At 38.3% G+C, this 17037-nt stretch overlaps 1 protein-coding gene across 1 annotated transcript in view; it reads left to right on the forward strand.

The window, feature by feature from the left end:
- The window catches only part of SCUBE1 (signal peptide, CUB domain and EGF like domain containing 1), a 204350-nt gene extending 192849 nt beyond the window's left edge, over window positions 1-11501 (forward strand). The window contains exons 18-23 of the mRNA XM_065742416.1: window positions 1854-2021; window positions 2887-3048; window positions 4470-4667; window positions 8399-8551; window positions 9556-9635; window positions 10780-11501. Coding sequence (XP_065598488.1) covers window positions 1854-2021; window positions 2887-3048; window positions 4470-4667; window positions 8399-8551; window positions 9556-9635; window positions 10780-10932 — 914 coding nt within the window. The 3' untranslated portion in view covers window positions 10933-11501. The remainder of the gene's footprint in view (window positions 1-1853; window positions 2022-2886; window positions 3049-4469; window positions 4668-8398; window positions 8552-9555; window positions 9636-10779) is intronic.
- The last annotated feature ends 5536 nt before the right edge of the window (window positions 11502-17037 follow it).

Consider the following 17037-nt stretch of genomic DNA (forward strand, 5'->3'; position numbering starts at 1 on the left):
TTCTCTGTAGATAGCAAAAGAATGTACTTGAGACTTCATAAACCCCCCTAAGTTTTTATCAAGAACAGGATAAAACGTTTTAGCATATATGATAAAACTGTATTTTTATGAACACAGACTTTGTTAGAAATGTACTCACTATGTGTAATTAATAGCATTTTTGCATCATATCTTTGGGAGCATTGTATGTCTGTGTGATAACAAATATGCTATAATCCAAGTCCTTATCCGTACAGGTGAAGTACATGCAAGTGTGCAAGAGATTGCAAGTGGCTGTTACATAAAACTCTGTTGTAGCTGCAAGTGAATTAAGATGCTATGATATTTAAACTCCATGTGATCCTTGCAGACACAAGCCCAAAACACAATTAGGAAGCCTATTCATTTGGGGCTTTTCTCAGGGAAATCATGTTATATATATTATGTTGCCAATTTCTGTAAAAAGGGCAAGAAGAAAACAGCTCATTTCTATGTACCTCCTCAGCTATGGACTGCGACATATTAATGCTGAAAGCAGCAAGCATTTAACAGTGTGAAAACACAACTGTATCTCTTCTTTAAAATGATATCTGTAAGCCACATTTCACACATTCTTAATTTTCACATTGAAATCCAGACCCACATCCATTCATTAACTACATTCACATTAAAGTTCAGCAACCAGTGGGACCAGACCACAAGGATCAGTTTCACTATAAAAATAAGTGTAGAACTGTCTTCAAATTAGCAATGTCACGTCTCTGAAGCCTGTGTCACATCAGCCAACTTGTACAGTCCTATTCCAGCCAGCTGGGATGGGAGCAAGACTGAATGCTGAAGATCCTGATCCCAATGGTGTCTTTAAGAGTTTGGCTTTTGTAGGAATTTTTGCTTAAACATTTCCTGTGCATCCTGAACTTCAAGTACCCAAGATGCTGGACACCCCCAACACTTCCCATCATCAGGATTTATAAAAAATCCCAGCCCCTAGAACTCTCAAAACTTTTAGGTTTTCAAACCTGTTTGTTGTTGTTGTTTCTGTCTGCTGTTTAAATCTTAGGGAAAATGAATTACAAAGTATTGCTATTAGGCAACCTCAGGGAACACCTAACACATCTCAAAGTGCTGATCTCCTGTCTGGAGTGGTGTGAAGATATGTAGTCATGGCATTTTCTTGAAAACCTTGACATCTTGATTCTCAGATGTGCTGTCAAAGAGTGAACTACACTTGCTAGCAAGAACCAAGCCGAACAGATGCCTATCAGAAATTGACTGGAGAGCAAGTTTTGAAACTACCTTGTATCTGTCAGTAGACACATCGACCAAGTGCTTTACTTTCCACAAATCACAATTTTCTGGCAGCAGAACTTCTGATGAGCGCATGTTTTCACAGCTGCCCAGAAAGCTGCTGCTGTCAGCTATTCTTCCAGACAGGATGCTGGACTGGTACCATCCAGATAGGTGCTATTCCCATATCTATATAATGGAGATGTTAAAAAACAAAGCTTCATAGATATGATACAAAGATTCATTTTTCTCCTACAGAGTGCTTTGAAATTCTCAGGTGAAAGACTTGGTAAAGTACAAAGTATTATAAAAACATCTTAATAGACCCTTTCTAAAAAAGAAATTTTAAAAAGAAACATAGGTAGCAAAGAGCTTCTTAAGAAACTAGTTCTATTTGCTGGCCCTGTTTTTAGGAAGTAGTTACAGGAAGGATACAGATGCAGCAGGTAAGATGAGAATTTGATCTCCAGCTGTCTTGTAGTTACTTTTTTAAGCTAAAAGAAATATTGCCAGCTATGAGCAATGAGTTTCTATATTTTGGCCAGAAAATTAAGCTCACTAACACAGACAATCATTTATATTTCTAGGGCAGTGTTCTCCTGGACACTATTCATCAGATGGTTTTAAACCTTGTCGAGTTTGTCCTCTTGGTACATATCAGCCTGAACCAGGAAGGACCCTCTGCTTTCCATGTGGTGGAGGGCTTGTGACCAAGTATGAAGGTGCTGTTTCTTTTCAAGACTGTGAAACCAAAGGTAAATTTCAAATCTTTTCATGATTCATTTTTCTACTGCTTGCCCTTTTGTTTGTGAGCTTTGATACTAATGGACGACAAAAGTCTCCAAAACAAACACAGTCACTGCATTTAGGAACCCTGCGTGTGATTTAAATTAAATGTTTGGGAAATCTATAAACTGGTCATGATCTCCCAACGTAACGAAGACTGAACACGATTTATTGTATTCTTTGGAATTTACCACAGGCATGTGTAGTGTTAGCACTGCAACTGGGAAGTAAATCAGCTTCGTTGCATGGCAGGAGATCAAACCAGCTCACATCAGAGAATGAATTAGCTTTCCGGTGCTGCCTGTTTTATTTTCCAAATTAGAAAAACTAAACACTATAGGAATGAAGCTGAGGCTTCTTTACAAAAGGGCTGGGCAGCAACTGTTAGCATGGAACGTGTTGTGTGCCCTATAATGACAACTTCCAGTGCAAACACTGAAGAAGGAATCTGCCCAAACTTATTTTGGCTTTGTTATTTGAATTACGTGGTGATCATGGCAAACATAGGAACTTCCCTCTTGCTATTGTGAAAGATGTTTTTGTTGTTGAGGCATATATGTATCATCTTCCACTTTTCATTAGCTCATAGGAAATCCCTGTATCAAATACAGTGAGAGGCATATGCAACATGAGTTACTAATTCACCAGTCTTCAGAAGAGTATTCTAGTTAGAAGGTCCTTTGTAATTGGAAAGACTGTGAGCTTACGTCCTTTTTTGCCTTTTATTGCCTAGTAAGTATATTGCAGTATGGGGATCATGGGTTATGTCCAAAGTAGAAGGAAGATGTCTCTGCAGTGAAGATTATTACTTTCTGAAAATAATATACTTTGCAGTTCATTGCTCTCCTGGGCACTACTACAACTCCACAACGCACAGGTGTATCCGATGCCCTGTGGGAACTTACCAGCCTGAGTTTGGTCAAAACTACTGCATCACCTGCCCTGGAAACACAAGTACAGACTTTGATGGCTCCACTAATGTTACACACTGTAAAAGTAAGTTGCATTTATATTAGCTGTGAGGTGAAGCATGACTTCAGATCTGAATGCAGCTTGAAGGTTCATTCATCAGGTTGCATTCTTGTTATGTATTTACCAGTCAGCATTTATCTGCTTCCATACGGAACAGTAAAAACTGTGAAAGCAGTGAGAACAAAACCTAGGAAAGTATCACTTGATGCATTTTGTTGTTTTAGCACTAATGTAATTTCATAGAGTGCCAGCTACAAGTTAATACTACTGCACTTTCAAATTCCCAGGTCCTGTAAGTTTTGCAGTGATGAATATTTCTGTCTCTAGAGCACAGTACTTCTATCAGAGTGACTGCTACTAGTCGTTATAAAATAGTAGGAGATGTGGTCGTGCATACTGCAGATGCCAGATAATTGCTTATGACAGTGAAATCTTCTCATAGGCTTTTTGGCAGTACTCAGCCTTCTGTCATAAATTACCACTTTAAACATCTCTAAGAGTTCCTGTGTAGTTCTATTTGATCTTTTGTGAATTACTGCTTCTTTTAGACAACAGACTTTTTTCATCTCTACCATGCAAACTTAAGAGAAGTTCTCTATAACAGTTGGGGAATGTCATGTCAAACATTCATGTGTACAGCTACCATAAGTATTTATTCTTAATAAGTCATCTTTCTAATGTAACTTGAGTAAATTAGTTATTCTTAAGGATTAAGTTATTCTTAAGGAATTTGAAGAAGTTTGATAATTTTCCAATAAAATAAAACCACTTAGGTCACTTTGCTGGCTTAGATATTTTCTGTTTTCAGTTCAATTTCTGACCTTGCAGAGTTTTTTGATTAAGCAAAATATTTAAATGTGTATCTGGTTTTACAGTTGTGTAGGCCTGGCAGGATCAAGTTAAGTAACTTAGTGAATTGCACTTAAGGCAAATTCAATAGGAATTTTGAAAGCTCAGAAGGTAAAACGTATATCGATTGAGATTCTTTAATAACTGGTTTCATTTAAAACAAAGCAAAGTAAATATATAATCAAGATAAGGTTACCTATTAGGATCTTCACACACATTCACCTAAACCAGGTTAAAAACCACATTAGGTTCGGTCTGAAAACCTAGATGTCAGCATGGCCTCAGTGGTAACCACTGTGAGTGCCCCCACAATGGGATCCTGTTTACTTACCTGTTGGTTTCTTAATCAAATGTCAAAGCAGTCTAAATGGGGAGTCATTTTACACACTGGAGATTAAGGTCTTGCAAATCAGTTGCAATCAGCCCTGTGGATTGACTATTGCTTTAAGGGCTTTCCATGCTAAACAAAGAAGCAGCTGAAGAATGTATCCATTTCTAAATCCTTGAGAAGTTCAGGCTTGCTCTTGACAGATCTAGAAAAACACCTCAAATTAGTTTATCAGCTAACACAAATGCAAACTTATGTTCCTGCACAGACCAGCACTGTGGAGGAGAACTAGGTGATTATACTGGCTATATTGAATCACCCAACTATCCTGGAGACTACCCAGCTAACGTGGAATGCATTTGGAACATAAATCCACCCCCAAAGAGAAGAATACTCATTGTTGTACCTGAGATATTTCTCCCAATTGAAGATGAGTGTGGTGACGTTTTAGTAATGAGAAAAAGTGGTAAGTTGTCGGACGTGGGTTATATAAATATTTATTGCAAACAGACTGAGTGGAAAGTTCATACTGAAGGCATGATTGTCCTCAACTTTCAGTGTTTTTAAAAGGACTGTTGAATGAACTGGCACAGCAAGTTAAAACAGAGCACTGTACCAGTAACAATTAGCATATTAATTATTCAAGTGTCTTGGCTGAATCACAGAGTAGTTAATGGGCTTTTGTCTATCCCAGTTATTATGTGGGATAAATCACTGCCATTCTAGAAGTCAACACAGCAATGCTAAGTTAAATTAGGACAGAGATCTCCTGACATGTATACAAATTATTCTCTTGCTTATCCTTTGTGTGTAAATGCTGCAACTACTGCTGAATCTTTGTCATGGCACAGACATGACACCTTCAAGAAATCCAAGGTTTCTTTCCCAATTTTATGCGGAGTGGATATTGTGTTCTGTTTTTGATTACTCCTGAAGCTAAGACTCCATTATGATACCCTTCTCCTGCAGTCCTTTACAGGCGTCCATTGATGAGGCTTCTATGATCTGGTGTTAAATATCCAAGAAGCACCAGACATGAAAGGCAATTGTTCATATGGAACTTTGTTTAAAACAGTGCATTTTACTTGATAAAAAGGCAACTTTCTCTTGCTGAAACAATTTTCATGACTTTTTTTTTTTATCCTTGAGGGCTTGTGTTGGAAGCTGTATATATCAGATGAGCACTAAAAGAAACCTGCTTACTATAGCTGACAGGAAAATATTTCTGTGTAGATTTGTTTTTTAAAAGCAAAACAATGTAGCAGAACAAATTAGTTGTCCTAATCCCAAATTGTGGTTCCAGCACTAACTGCAGCCAGACAGATCAGGGAAAAATTTGTCTTTCTCTTGAGAACCATCAATAGCACCACAATAACAGCGCTGAAAAAATGAGGGGAGTTTTTCAAATACGTGATTTGCAATTGCTGTATGTTTGGCTTTGTGTAAGTAGTCCTTACAAACATTTATTATGTTTTATGGATGTCAGCTTCTAATGCTTCAGTGGAAAAACTGATCGCAGTTCCAGAGTTACAGTTGGATCCCCTTACTTGTAGTTTAAGAATGGACTCAACCACAATAGTATGTATGAATAATACAACATATTCTTGCCAGCATGGTTATGTAAAGCTAGGCTTCTCCCTGACACCCAGTCGTACCACCTATGCACACACAGGCACATGTGGGCTGAGACAAGCTCCAGCTCTGTGGAAGTGTTTGCACAGAGCAGGTAAAAGTCATGCTCACAGTCCTCCAGTGGTTGTCCTGAGTTTCCAGCTGCTGAGCATGCTGTGAATACGTTCAGCCCAAGTTACATAGGCAACACAAACAAAAAGTAAGCAGGATTGTGAAATTTATTCAGTAATCTGATAGCCTTGCTTTTGTCACCTTAACTCTGTGCAATAGTGTATGGTTCCCAATCAGCTCAATTTCACTATAGATAAATGATACTTTCTTTGCAAACCTATAGCCCAAGTGTTTTACAGTAGTTGGTCCTGGTTCATTATGATCCCAGTAAAAAAACAGTCTCTGTAAGATAGCATTTTAAGTGCTATTTATTGGAGCTAACTCTATAAGGAGAGGATAGTATAGATCTTCAGATGTTAGGAACACTAAGTGGTGTAGCATCAAATAGGCCTCTGATTTGCACAGCATGCTGGGCACAGAAGAGATTTTCTACTTTTGGTCATTCAGCTATTATGGGATTTTCTTATGAAGCCAAATGAAGCACATCCCAGCATCCTGAAGAAAATGGTTAATGCGATTGCCAAGCCACTCTCTATCATATTTGAAATATCATGGCTGTCAGGCAAAGACCCTGCTAACTGGGAAAAGGGAAACATCTTTTTTAAGGAAGATTCCTCAGGAAGACCTGAGGAATTACAGACCAGTGACTCTCAGCTCAGTGCCTGGGAGATCATGGAGCAGATCCTCCTGGAGGAGATGTTAAGTCACATGAGGAAAGCATCTGAAACAGCCAGCATGGTTTCACCAAGGGCAAATCTGGTGGCCTTCTATGATGGAGTGACAGCATTGGTGGACAAAGGAAGGGCAACTGATGTCATCTGCCTGGACTTGTGCAAGGCCTTTGACGTGGTCCCACACCACATCCTTATCTCTAGATTGGAGAGATATGGATTGAAGAGCGGTCTGTTCAGTGGATAAAGAATTGGTTGGACGGTCACAGACAGAGAGTTGTGGTAAATGGCTCTATGCCCTGGTGGAGGTCAGGCACAAGTGGTGGCCCCCAGGGATCTGTCTTCAGACCGGTGCTCTTCAACAGCACTATCAATGACATAGACAATGGGATTGAGTTCACCCTCAGCAATTTGGTGAGGATACCAAGCTGAGTAATGCAGTTGACACAACAGAAGGAAGGGATACCATCCAGAGGGACCTGTACAGGCTTGAAAAGTTGCCCCACATGAATCTAAGGAGGTTCAACCAGTCCAAATGAAAGGTGTTGCACTTAGGTCAGGGCAATACCAGGAGTGTGTACTGGCTGGGAAAAGAACTCATTGAGAGCAGCCCTGAAGAGAAGGACTTGAGAGTCTTAGTGGACAAAAAGCTGGACATCAGCCAGCAGTGAGTGTGCACTTGCAGCCCAGAAGGCCAACTGTATCCTGAGCTGCATCAAAAGAGGGGTGGCCAGCAGAGCAAGGGAGGTGACTGTCTCCTTCTACTCTGCCCCTGTAAAGCTCCATCTGGAGTACTGCGTCCACATTTGGGGTCTCCAGCACAAGAAAAATGTAGAACTGTTGGAGCGGGTTCAGAGGAGGGCCACGAAGATGCTCTGAGGGCTGCAGCACCTCTCTTCTGAAGAAAGGCTATAAGAGCTGAGCTTATTTAGCTTGGAGAGGAAAAAGCTCCATGAAGAACTTATTACAGCCTTCCAGTACATAAAAGGAACTTTATGTACTTTTTATAAGCAGGAAAGGGATTGACTTTTTACGATCTGATAGCGATAGGACAAGGTGGAATGGCTTTAAACTAAAAGAGGGGAGATTTAGGTTAGATGTTAGGAAGAAGTTCTCTACTCAGAGCATGGTGAGGCAGTGGCACAGGCTGCCCAGAAGCTGCATATGCCCCATCCATGAAAGTATTCAAGACCAGGTTGGATGGGGCCCTGGGCAGCATCACGTGGGTGATCAGCCGTGCCAGGTGGGAACTGCCTGCAGACTGCTCTTGTTTCCATTCTCTGGCAGCCGTGGGCTTCACCCAGCATAGCATGGGCCTGAAGGCCACCATGTATATGCAGCACAGCAGCGGCCTAAGCACACTCACATTAACTCTTCTTCAGAGGGTAACTGCCTATTGCTTTCAGGTTAACCCCCCAAACTGGGATTTCTAGAAGCTGCTTATCACATCTGCCTGGGGTGCAGCTAACTTGTTCTGGTCTATCTGGGTTCAGTAGTACACAGAGTGAGTAATACTGCTACTAATTTTGTAAATGTTAGAAATGAACTTGTCTTGGGATAGGGGAGAAGGATTCTCATTACCTTTGTTGAAAAATCCCCTTCTTCTCTTAAGCAGATAAGAGTACGTGCCTTCTGTCACAAAAAAGCAAAAAACAAAACTTAAGCTCTCAGGCATATGTAAATGAGAAGTCTTTTGCTAATTTGACATTTCTGACCTTGAAATTAGGAAGGGTGCAAAAAGTTATTTTATCTTTATAAAATTTATTTATTTAATCTTTCCTAGCTTCTCCAACTTCAATTACTACATATGAAACATGTCAGACTTATGAGAGACCTATTGCATTTACTTCAAGATCAAGGAAGCTATGGATTCAATTCAAGTCAAATGAAGGCAACAGTGGCAAAGGATTTCAAGTCCCCTATGTGACTTATGATGGTGAGAGTCAGATTCTGTTTTTCATCTTTGTGTTGTATCTGAAATGCAGAACACTGGCCTTCAGAATCTCTCTTACACGTGATGAAAGGGAGAAAAGAACGAAGAAAAACCTTCATGTAACTTTTTGTTTTTCTGTCATTACTTTCGAATTCTTTACAACTGGTTTTAAATGATACCAGATTTTATATTTCTTTCTTTTCCTAATGTTTGAAAGACAGATGGAAGTTACACAGAATTCTTTAAACTTACATGGAGTTCAGTGAGACTCTCTTTAATGGTCATTTATTGTATGAATAATCAGAAAATTATTAATTGCTATACATTTGAGGAAGCCCCTTTATCAAGCAATACTGATAATCACCACAATCGTGGAAAGTATAAATTAATAAATTCACAAGTTCAACAGAGAAGAGCAATGATGCAAAAGGAATTACCCTTTAACTAACCTCTTCCATAAATCCAACATGTTTTAAAACATTCCAGCTCATCCTTTAGAAATATGCATTAAACTGTATAATGTGGACTTTGGGATTATTTCTGTTTTAACAAAACTAAGACTTTTCTATGATACCTTTGGCAGCTGTTAGCCCACCTCTTTTCCAAATAGCAGTGCAATTTTGTGATAGACAAGAGTATCTATAGTAAGCTGGTGATTACTGTTGACTGACCGTGTTGTATGCAGCCTTTGACAGTAATTTCATATCTGTGGCCTTGCTTCTTCATTTAAAAAAATGTAGATAATAAAGCACTGTTATGTGAAAGGATTAGTTTTCTGAGGGTAAGCTAATATTTACATTGATAATTGAAAGTTACTGTTCAGTACAGAATTCTACATGTTACTGGGATTAGATTAGACCACAGCAGGAAGAAAGTCACTGAATAATGAACTGGATACTAAATTTTTGCCTCTGAAAGGAAGTCTAGCTAATGAGAGCCTATCTAGCTGTTATCCTCCCAGAGGATGTCACAGTCACTCACTGCACTCACTGATCTTTATTTTTCAGAGGATTACCAACAATTAATAGAAGATATTGTTCGAGATGGACGATTATATGCATCAGAAAATCATCAAGAAATTCTAAAGGTATGAAAATTCTGCTTTATCTCAGGCAGACGAAGGATTCCTTTAACAAAATATTTTTTCAAGTTAGCTCTCATTACCCTCATAGGATCATAATATTTAAACCTCCATTGTGATGCCAAATGAGATTCCCTGTTTTCAGAGCTCGATGCTGGTATCTGAAGTAAAACAAAATCATTACCTCAGTTGGGCTAAGCACACATGTGCATCCTTTGCTGAAGCAAGAACTAAATGAAACGTATGTTAACATGATTGTATGTTATAAAGATGAATAACCTAGTCTCCAAAGAGTCTTCTTCGGCCTCAGTATGACATGAGTTCAGATTAGTTTTTTAAACAATATATTAGAATTTCCTGTGCATTAAAAATGTATCTACCTAAACTACTGTCCTGCCTTAACAAGATACAACCATAATGTAGTATTATAGGCTGTTCCTAAATGATTTTCAAAAGACAAGATAAATGGTTTTCAAAAGGAGAGAACTGTGGTAAAAGGCTACTGTGTTGCCACATATAACATCTAATTAATTTAAACTTAAATATATGTATACGTAAAGCTGCTCAGAAAGCAAATAACCTGCTAAATGAAAGGCTTAGAGCCAACTCTCCTGGCTGTCCCTGTCCCAACCCTGTGAGTATTCACTCACTGGATCTTTGAGGTCACCCAAGTTTCATGCTCAGGCTCAGCTTATTCCCTGAAACAAGGCTTTACCAAAATACAGGAAAGTGTCCTTAAGGAGCTCGGTGTTGCTGAAGACCAGCCCTCTTTCTTTCTCATGGAAGGAAGGTTCTGAGCAACAGCATTAAAGATGCTGGAAGGGCTGATAGAGGCTGCCTGCCATACTAATACTTCTGCAGCCAGTTTGTGGTTAACCCAGCTGCTGCTCTCTCAATTCAGTATCTTCTGGGAACACAAATTGCAGAAAAAAAAAAAAGAAGGAAAAAAATCATAAAAGCAGAAAATATAGTAGACAGATTAATCAGTATAAAGCCCCACGTCAACATGGAGCAGTTTCCTTACACTGCTTTACCCAGAATCAAGTTCTACAAGAAGAAAAAAGCTGTTTGTTGTTCATTAATCATGATAGATGTGCATAAACTAAATCCCAACAGTATTTTTATATAATATGTCTGTTGTCTCCCACAGGACAAGAAACTCATAAAAGCTCTCTTTGACGTACTGGCACATCCACAAAACTATTTCAAGTACACAGCACAAGAGTCAAAAGAGATGTTTCCAAGATCATTCATAAAGCTATTGCGATCAAAAGTTTCCAGATTTCTACGACCATATAAATAGTGGTATTCAGTTTGAGGTTACTTTGCATTCCTGTTGAATACCGTCTTTCCTCCGTAGTAGAAACATTTGGTAATTTGAAGGCTCTTTTCTGCAGTCTTTACTTTCAATTGTATATTGAAGAATACCTATAATGTTTTATAGTCATTAAACACCAATGTTCTGAATGGGATTTTTACTACAAAAAAAATATTGTGGATCCTTGAGTGCACCTATTTGAAGATCCAAATTTGTGTCTGCACTTGTGTATCTTCACTTTCCATTTGGAACTACATTATGTAAAAACATTCTTTCTAGTTTTTTTATTTTCCATCAAAAATAATTTTTTCAAAGAAGTCATCTATTCGAACCTGATGCAACTACCTACCAATAGGTTCTGTTGTAGTAAGAGGTATGTAGTATAAATAAGATTTGGATTTTAAATTGCACTTGAAGTTTAGAAGAAAACAAAGCAATCTAAATTTTGTTATTTCTCATTTGTGGCTTAGTGGAACCTCTGACCACATAGAAATCAAAAGAGCAGAAAAAAAAAGAAAAAAACAAAAGAATCAGATGTATAATTTTGTTCTATGAATTCCGTACAACTGAGTGCTTATGTTTTATCTGTCCTCTTCTAAACTTCTTCAGAGGTTTGCCACTCTATGTTACTGCATTGAAATGGATTGAACTGTGGAACTCCATCCATGGGTTTGGTCCCTTTGGAGGCAGTTACAATAGGATAGATGAGAAAGAAACAACACCAAGAAAATTGTTAGTCTGTTTTTCTTTCCGTTAATAGAGCATCTAAATGAGTACAATATATAAATATATAAATATATACTTCTATTTGTGGGTACATTAGTAATGTTATCTTTAGTTACTGTAAATATTATTCATGCTTAAATCTTTACTCCCACACACACTATTTACTTATATCTACTTGTAACTTTGCTTAGATGATTACATGACTTCTCCAAGTGCTTGTCACTTCTGTTAACACAAAGCTTTTCTAACACAGGATAATGGTTTACTTTGGGGCATTCTCTTTTAACACATTATTCCAAGAAAAACAGCATCTGTTTGGATATGACTGCTGTCCAGGGAGGAGTCAGTTTTTGCCCATTCCTTGGGCACCCTGCAGAGCAGACCAACACTTACACGTGAGGACAGCACACTTGTGAGGAGCTCACCAAAGAGGATATATATTTTTTTTAAATCTGCCATCTCTAAAATGCTGGGAACATACCTCTGCCACAGGCCCTAACTGCAAGGGAGCAGTGCAGGAACACAGTTTTGCAGCCCAGTTTGATGGGTTGGAGGGCGGGTCCTGCAATCAGAGACTTGGAGCTACTGTGCCCATCAAGTGCTGGGACTATGCAGTCTGTAAGAGAGCATTAACCTTGTGGTCAGCCCCCCCCTCACAGAGTGACAGGTACCTGGGGTCTAAGATGATGACAAATCCCACATTTCCTCCTGTTTTCTGGCACAAGGGCTAATTTCACAGAATCATGGAATTCAGTGAGAGAGTAGCTATTTGTCTGGGCATTTCAGCTTCTTTATTTTTAAATCTCTTCCTCTTTTGTATCATTTCCCTTCTGATCCCACAAGATTACAATGTGCATAAATTAATTATCTTGCCAACATCCTTTGAGAAAAGACACAAGTGACTGCTTTTTTTTTTTTTCGTTGCATATCTATCTTGTAGATTAAAATACCCCTGGATGCTCTCAAAGAAAGCATTAGGGGTCGATGGTTAGTGGAAGGCTAACTTCTTGTACTTCTGACAATGTTTTTTCTTTAAGCAAGTGCTGTTTAAATTTACAAAGCTGTCTTCTGTTGGCTTCGAGAGGTTGGTTATTTCATTTCTAAGAGACACCTTAAATATTTTGTTGTGTTTTCCTACTTGGCTCTCTTGTATTTTTGCTTGCCTTCTTTCCTTCTCCTTTGAAAACCATAAGTTTTTCCTTTCTGTTCCTGAACAGTTTCAACTTGGTCTACATCTTTTTTTTTTTTTATGTGTGGATCATAGGTCTTTGAATAACGTTCTCTTTAATCTCTCTGTATTTATATATTAACCTTTGTTTCCAAATGTAACATCTCCACAAAAGTCATATATGTCCTTTTTTAAAGGCTATCATTTTTTATTATGATGATTATGATATTATGATTATTATTTTTTGGTGAGGTTGTCGAAATTACTTTTTTTAAATATTTGTGATGGATTACTAAAGGCGGATATTTGAAGGAGACCATGTTAGTTCTTGATCCAGTGCACGCCCAAGAGAAAAAAGTTATGTATGTGTTTTTCCCTTAGCAGGAGTAATTCGTAGAAAAAACTATAAGTCTTAAAAATAACAGATCTCTTTAGATAATCATGTATAAGGCCATACAATACTTCAAAGTCTGATAGATCTATCCAGAATGATTAGAGCTGGTCAGGATTTAAGACATGCTGCTGAAAGATACTGGGGAAATGTTTAGAATTCTAAACAAAGATCACAACAAAGTAACTTCTTTATGTGCTGAACTCTGTAGTACTGTTGGCTTCAGTAAGTGAGCTCTGGAAACCTGATGAGTTTTGTAAAATCCCTGCTTAGCAACTCATGATTGCGGGCATAATGGCACAGTTGTCATGCAGAACAAGCTTCCTCTTTGGAAAAGAGCTGAAGGTAATTTCCTTAAAGGTCCATAGACTAATGAAAGCACTTTAACATCTTCCACATTTTTAGCTACGTGAGGAATCCAGTGCTAGATGGAGACTTGTCTTGGTTGTGGCCACTGTTAGTGGGACCTTGGTACAGTTGTGTGAGGTGAATACGTAAAGGACTGTGTGCATTTTGCTTCAGTACAACTCTGGCTGACTTTCAACCACATTAGACAAAAGTTGTGTTTTGTCTGGTTCAGGCAGCCTCAGAGGTGCATGTTAGCTCATGTTTCCTGGAGCCATGGCAGGGCAGGGTCAGCACAGACCACTCAGTGACTTCTGGAGCAAATGCCGACTTTGTGCTGCTGAGAACTGAGAAAGAAAGAATAATTTGGCCTTCAAAAGTACACAGTGAAAAGGCTGTGAATATATAGGAGTTCTTATGTGATAGGTTTAGAAAACAAGCCAAGTTTGAATACTTTCATCTCTGCATAGAAAAGCTATTGGATATACAACTTTCTCAAGAAAAAAGGTAACAAGTGGTATATAGAACTGTCTCAACCAATTTCAGCTGGTATTTATACAGTGTATATTCTTTTACATTCACTCTAAAATGATTTGACAAATCTCATCTAAAAGTATCTTACTAATTTCAGAAGGGTGGAAAGGTTTTTTGTACTTGACAGTTACAGAAACTGATATTCACCAAACAGAAGGTGAGCTGAGCTCTTCATTTGTTAATGTCACATAGAATGTTTTTGCTGTAAGAAGCCAGAGAGCATATTGTTACTATGCAATAACACCACAACAAGGAATGACTTAGACGAATTTGGGAATCAAAAAACATACCAGGAATAATATTGCCTATTTTAAGAAAAAGGGCTTCATGAAATGAGTCGGTACATGGCAGAACAGCAAATTTTGGCTTTTAGCCTAGAAGTGATATATTGCATTTAAACACATTTGATAAATACAGACCTGTGTCTGTTGTCACAGTACATCACGTTGTGTACAGGCCAGGTGCAACAACATGTTTGTGTTACTGCAGGAAGGCTGAAGAAGTATCCATTTGCGATTACACAATTCCACGTCACAAACAAGCCAGGCTTCTTATTTGCAATTTGCAAACGCCTAAATGCTTAAAAGCTGCCCCTGTAGCACTTAACATTTTAAACCTCCCCTCCTGCTTTAAATACTGCACTTATTTTTAGTGAGGTGATGATGAATCTTACCTAGGCATTCTCATCAAATAGCAGCCTGCACACCTGCTGTAATCCAGGAGACTGCAACAATCAGAAATTGCCAATCAAGCCCTAAGTCATGCCAGGAAAGCGCTTGTTAGTGATTGCTGTGGGCAGGGTGTTCCCATGTGTCATCTGAGTACAGGAAGCACCAGGATTCTCTGCTTAGTAGGAGATTGCCACCTGTATCTTGCCCACGATAGCAAGATTTATACTGCCTGAAGATTTAGGTCACCGAAACTGCACTGAAAGAAAACTTCAGTGGCTTTCAGCCCGTTTTCCTGCCTACTTGCCTTCCTCATTATTTAGTAGGATTTGGCATAACAACCAACTTTTCATAAGGAATGTATTTTTTTTATGCTTCCTCCATATGATAAAGTTAAACCACAGCGCTCGATGTACTGGAGATTTAGACTGATCCTTCCTACACATCAGTTTTGTATTAGTTTTAAGTAGGTTTATCCTAGTAAGCTCATTTAATTTACTTAAGATTAGTTTTAGACGAGCTTAATAAAGATGTGTGTGGCTGCAGAGTTTTCAAAGGCTGCCTTTTGATTTGCCAAGTGGTCTTGAAGGAGCACAGCTCAGCTGTAGTCGTCCATCTATACACAGGAAGAACATATGATACCACATGAACAGGAAACATGCTTCCATGCATTAAACATTCAAATAAGAAATTTTACCTCCTGCTCCAGGCCCCTTCGTTAGGGTGCCCAACAGATTCAGATTTGTCAGATTAGTCCTATCTATAAACAAGCCAGTTCTAATGTTCAGGAGCTAAAGTGGCAGTAGGATTCTTCTAAGGAACTACTGCCTGGTCTTGGACAGCAAAACCTAACCGGTCCATGAGAGTACTTGTGTCTGGACTCTAAACACCTTTGAGTGCTCTTAAAAAAAAAAGAACTGGAGTGAAATAGTGAATAACTGAATTCAGTGGCAAATTTCTCAGCCAGCTCAGGGGTCTGGATTTCCCATTTTTTGCATGGTGGGAATGAGCAACGTGCTGTTATGTGTACCTGTGTCATTATTTTGAGTAGTTGCGTATATTTTTTCCTATAGTTTAAAACCACTGTTTGACAGGAATGATAGCAATTGGAGGAGTTCTGTAGACTCTCAATAATTTGAGACGTTAATGAAATAGTTTTCTAGGATGAGAGACTGTCATAAGCACTTGCAGAAAGAAAAAAAGACTTTTTGTCTCCCATAAGAATTTATGGAATTCTCAAGGAAGGTAATAGAAACGTATTCCTCAGCATCCAACTTCGATTTGGAGAGAAGTCTCATGTTTTGTCATAACACTTTTCATCTGGGTAGAAACAAACTGGGAAATAAACTCTCAAGGAAAATATATGTTATCTGAGTACCTGAATATGTACAATTCCAGTTTGTTATTTCATTTATTTATTGTTTCATCACTAAACTTTTAATCTATAAAGTTTAATATGTAATATACAAGAGTAAAATGTACAGAAGTACCTGTAGATGTAATAATTTAAACCACCTGTATTCAGAAAGCAGAGATAGCAAGTTTAAAGATATACAGACAATTACAATTCAACTTTAGCTGAATTTCTCAATATCTAGGAAAAGAAGTGGCTTCGCTTAAGTAAATTTTAATGATTGTGAAAATATCTTTTTTAGTTCGTTCTTGTTACTTTTTTAATTAAAATTATTTTGTAAATATTGTTTTCTGTGTTTTATGCCTTAGAAAGCCCACTAATTTGCATTGACAGCAGCAGATATTCAAGAGGTCATTAAAAAGGTACTTACAAGGCACTGTTGTGGGTGCGGTCAGTAGTCACATTCATTCTGCTGGATGACTGCTCCTGTTGTTTCTGCAGTCTCACAGGTGTCACAGGAAGAGTTTTCTGGGACAACTTAATCTGCTAGTGCTCACTGAATTGACTATGACATGTCATTCTGAAGTGCTTACCATTTTCAAAGCATATAAAGAATATGTATTTTAAAGTTAGTGCTAGTCCTTACTAGAATAAGAAACAACACAGAATTCAGAAAGAAAATTAAAAGGGAATTAAGAAATTATGCCCCTGGTATAGCACAAAGATAAGGAAAAGGTGTGGTATCTCTACGCTCTAGGTAGCACTGGAAGTGATAAATCAACGCATTGGATCAGATCATAGAGCCTTTTCTAGGTAAAACTACCACTGAGATCTGTGGGAGTTTCACCTGCATTAGGTTCACCGTGATCTTGTCCATCGCCTATTAATAGGAATTTCTGGTAGA

This window comes from Cyrtonyx montezumae, unplaced genomic scaffold (assembly GCF_038088225.1).
Source record: "Cyrtonyx montezumae isolate F1298 unplaced genomic scaffold, pur_monq_1.0 scaffold_3, whole genome shotgun sequence".
NCBI classification, from domain to species: Eukaryota; Metazoa; Chordata; class Aves; order Galliformes; family Odontophoridae; genus Cyrtonyx; species Cyrtonyx montezumae.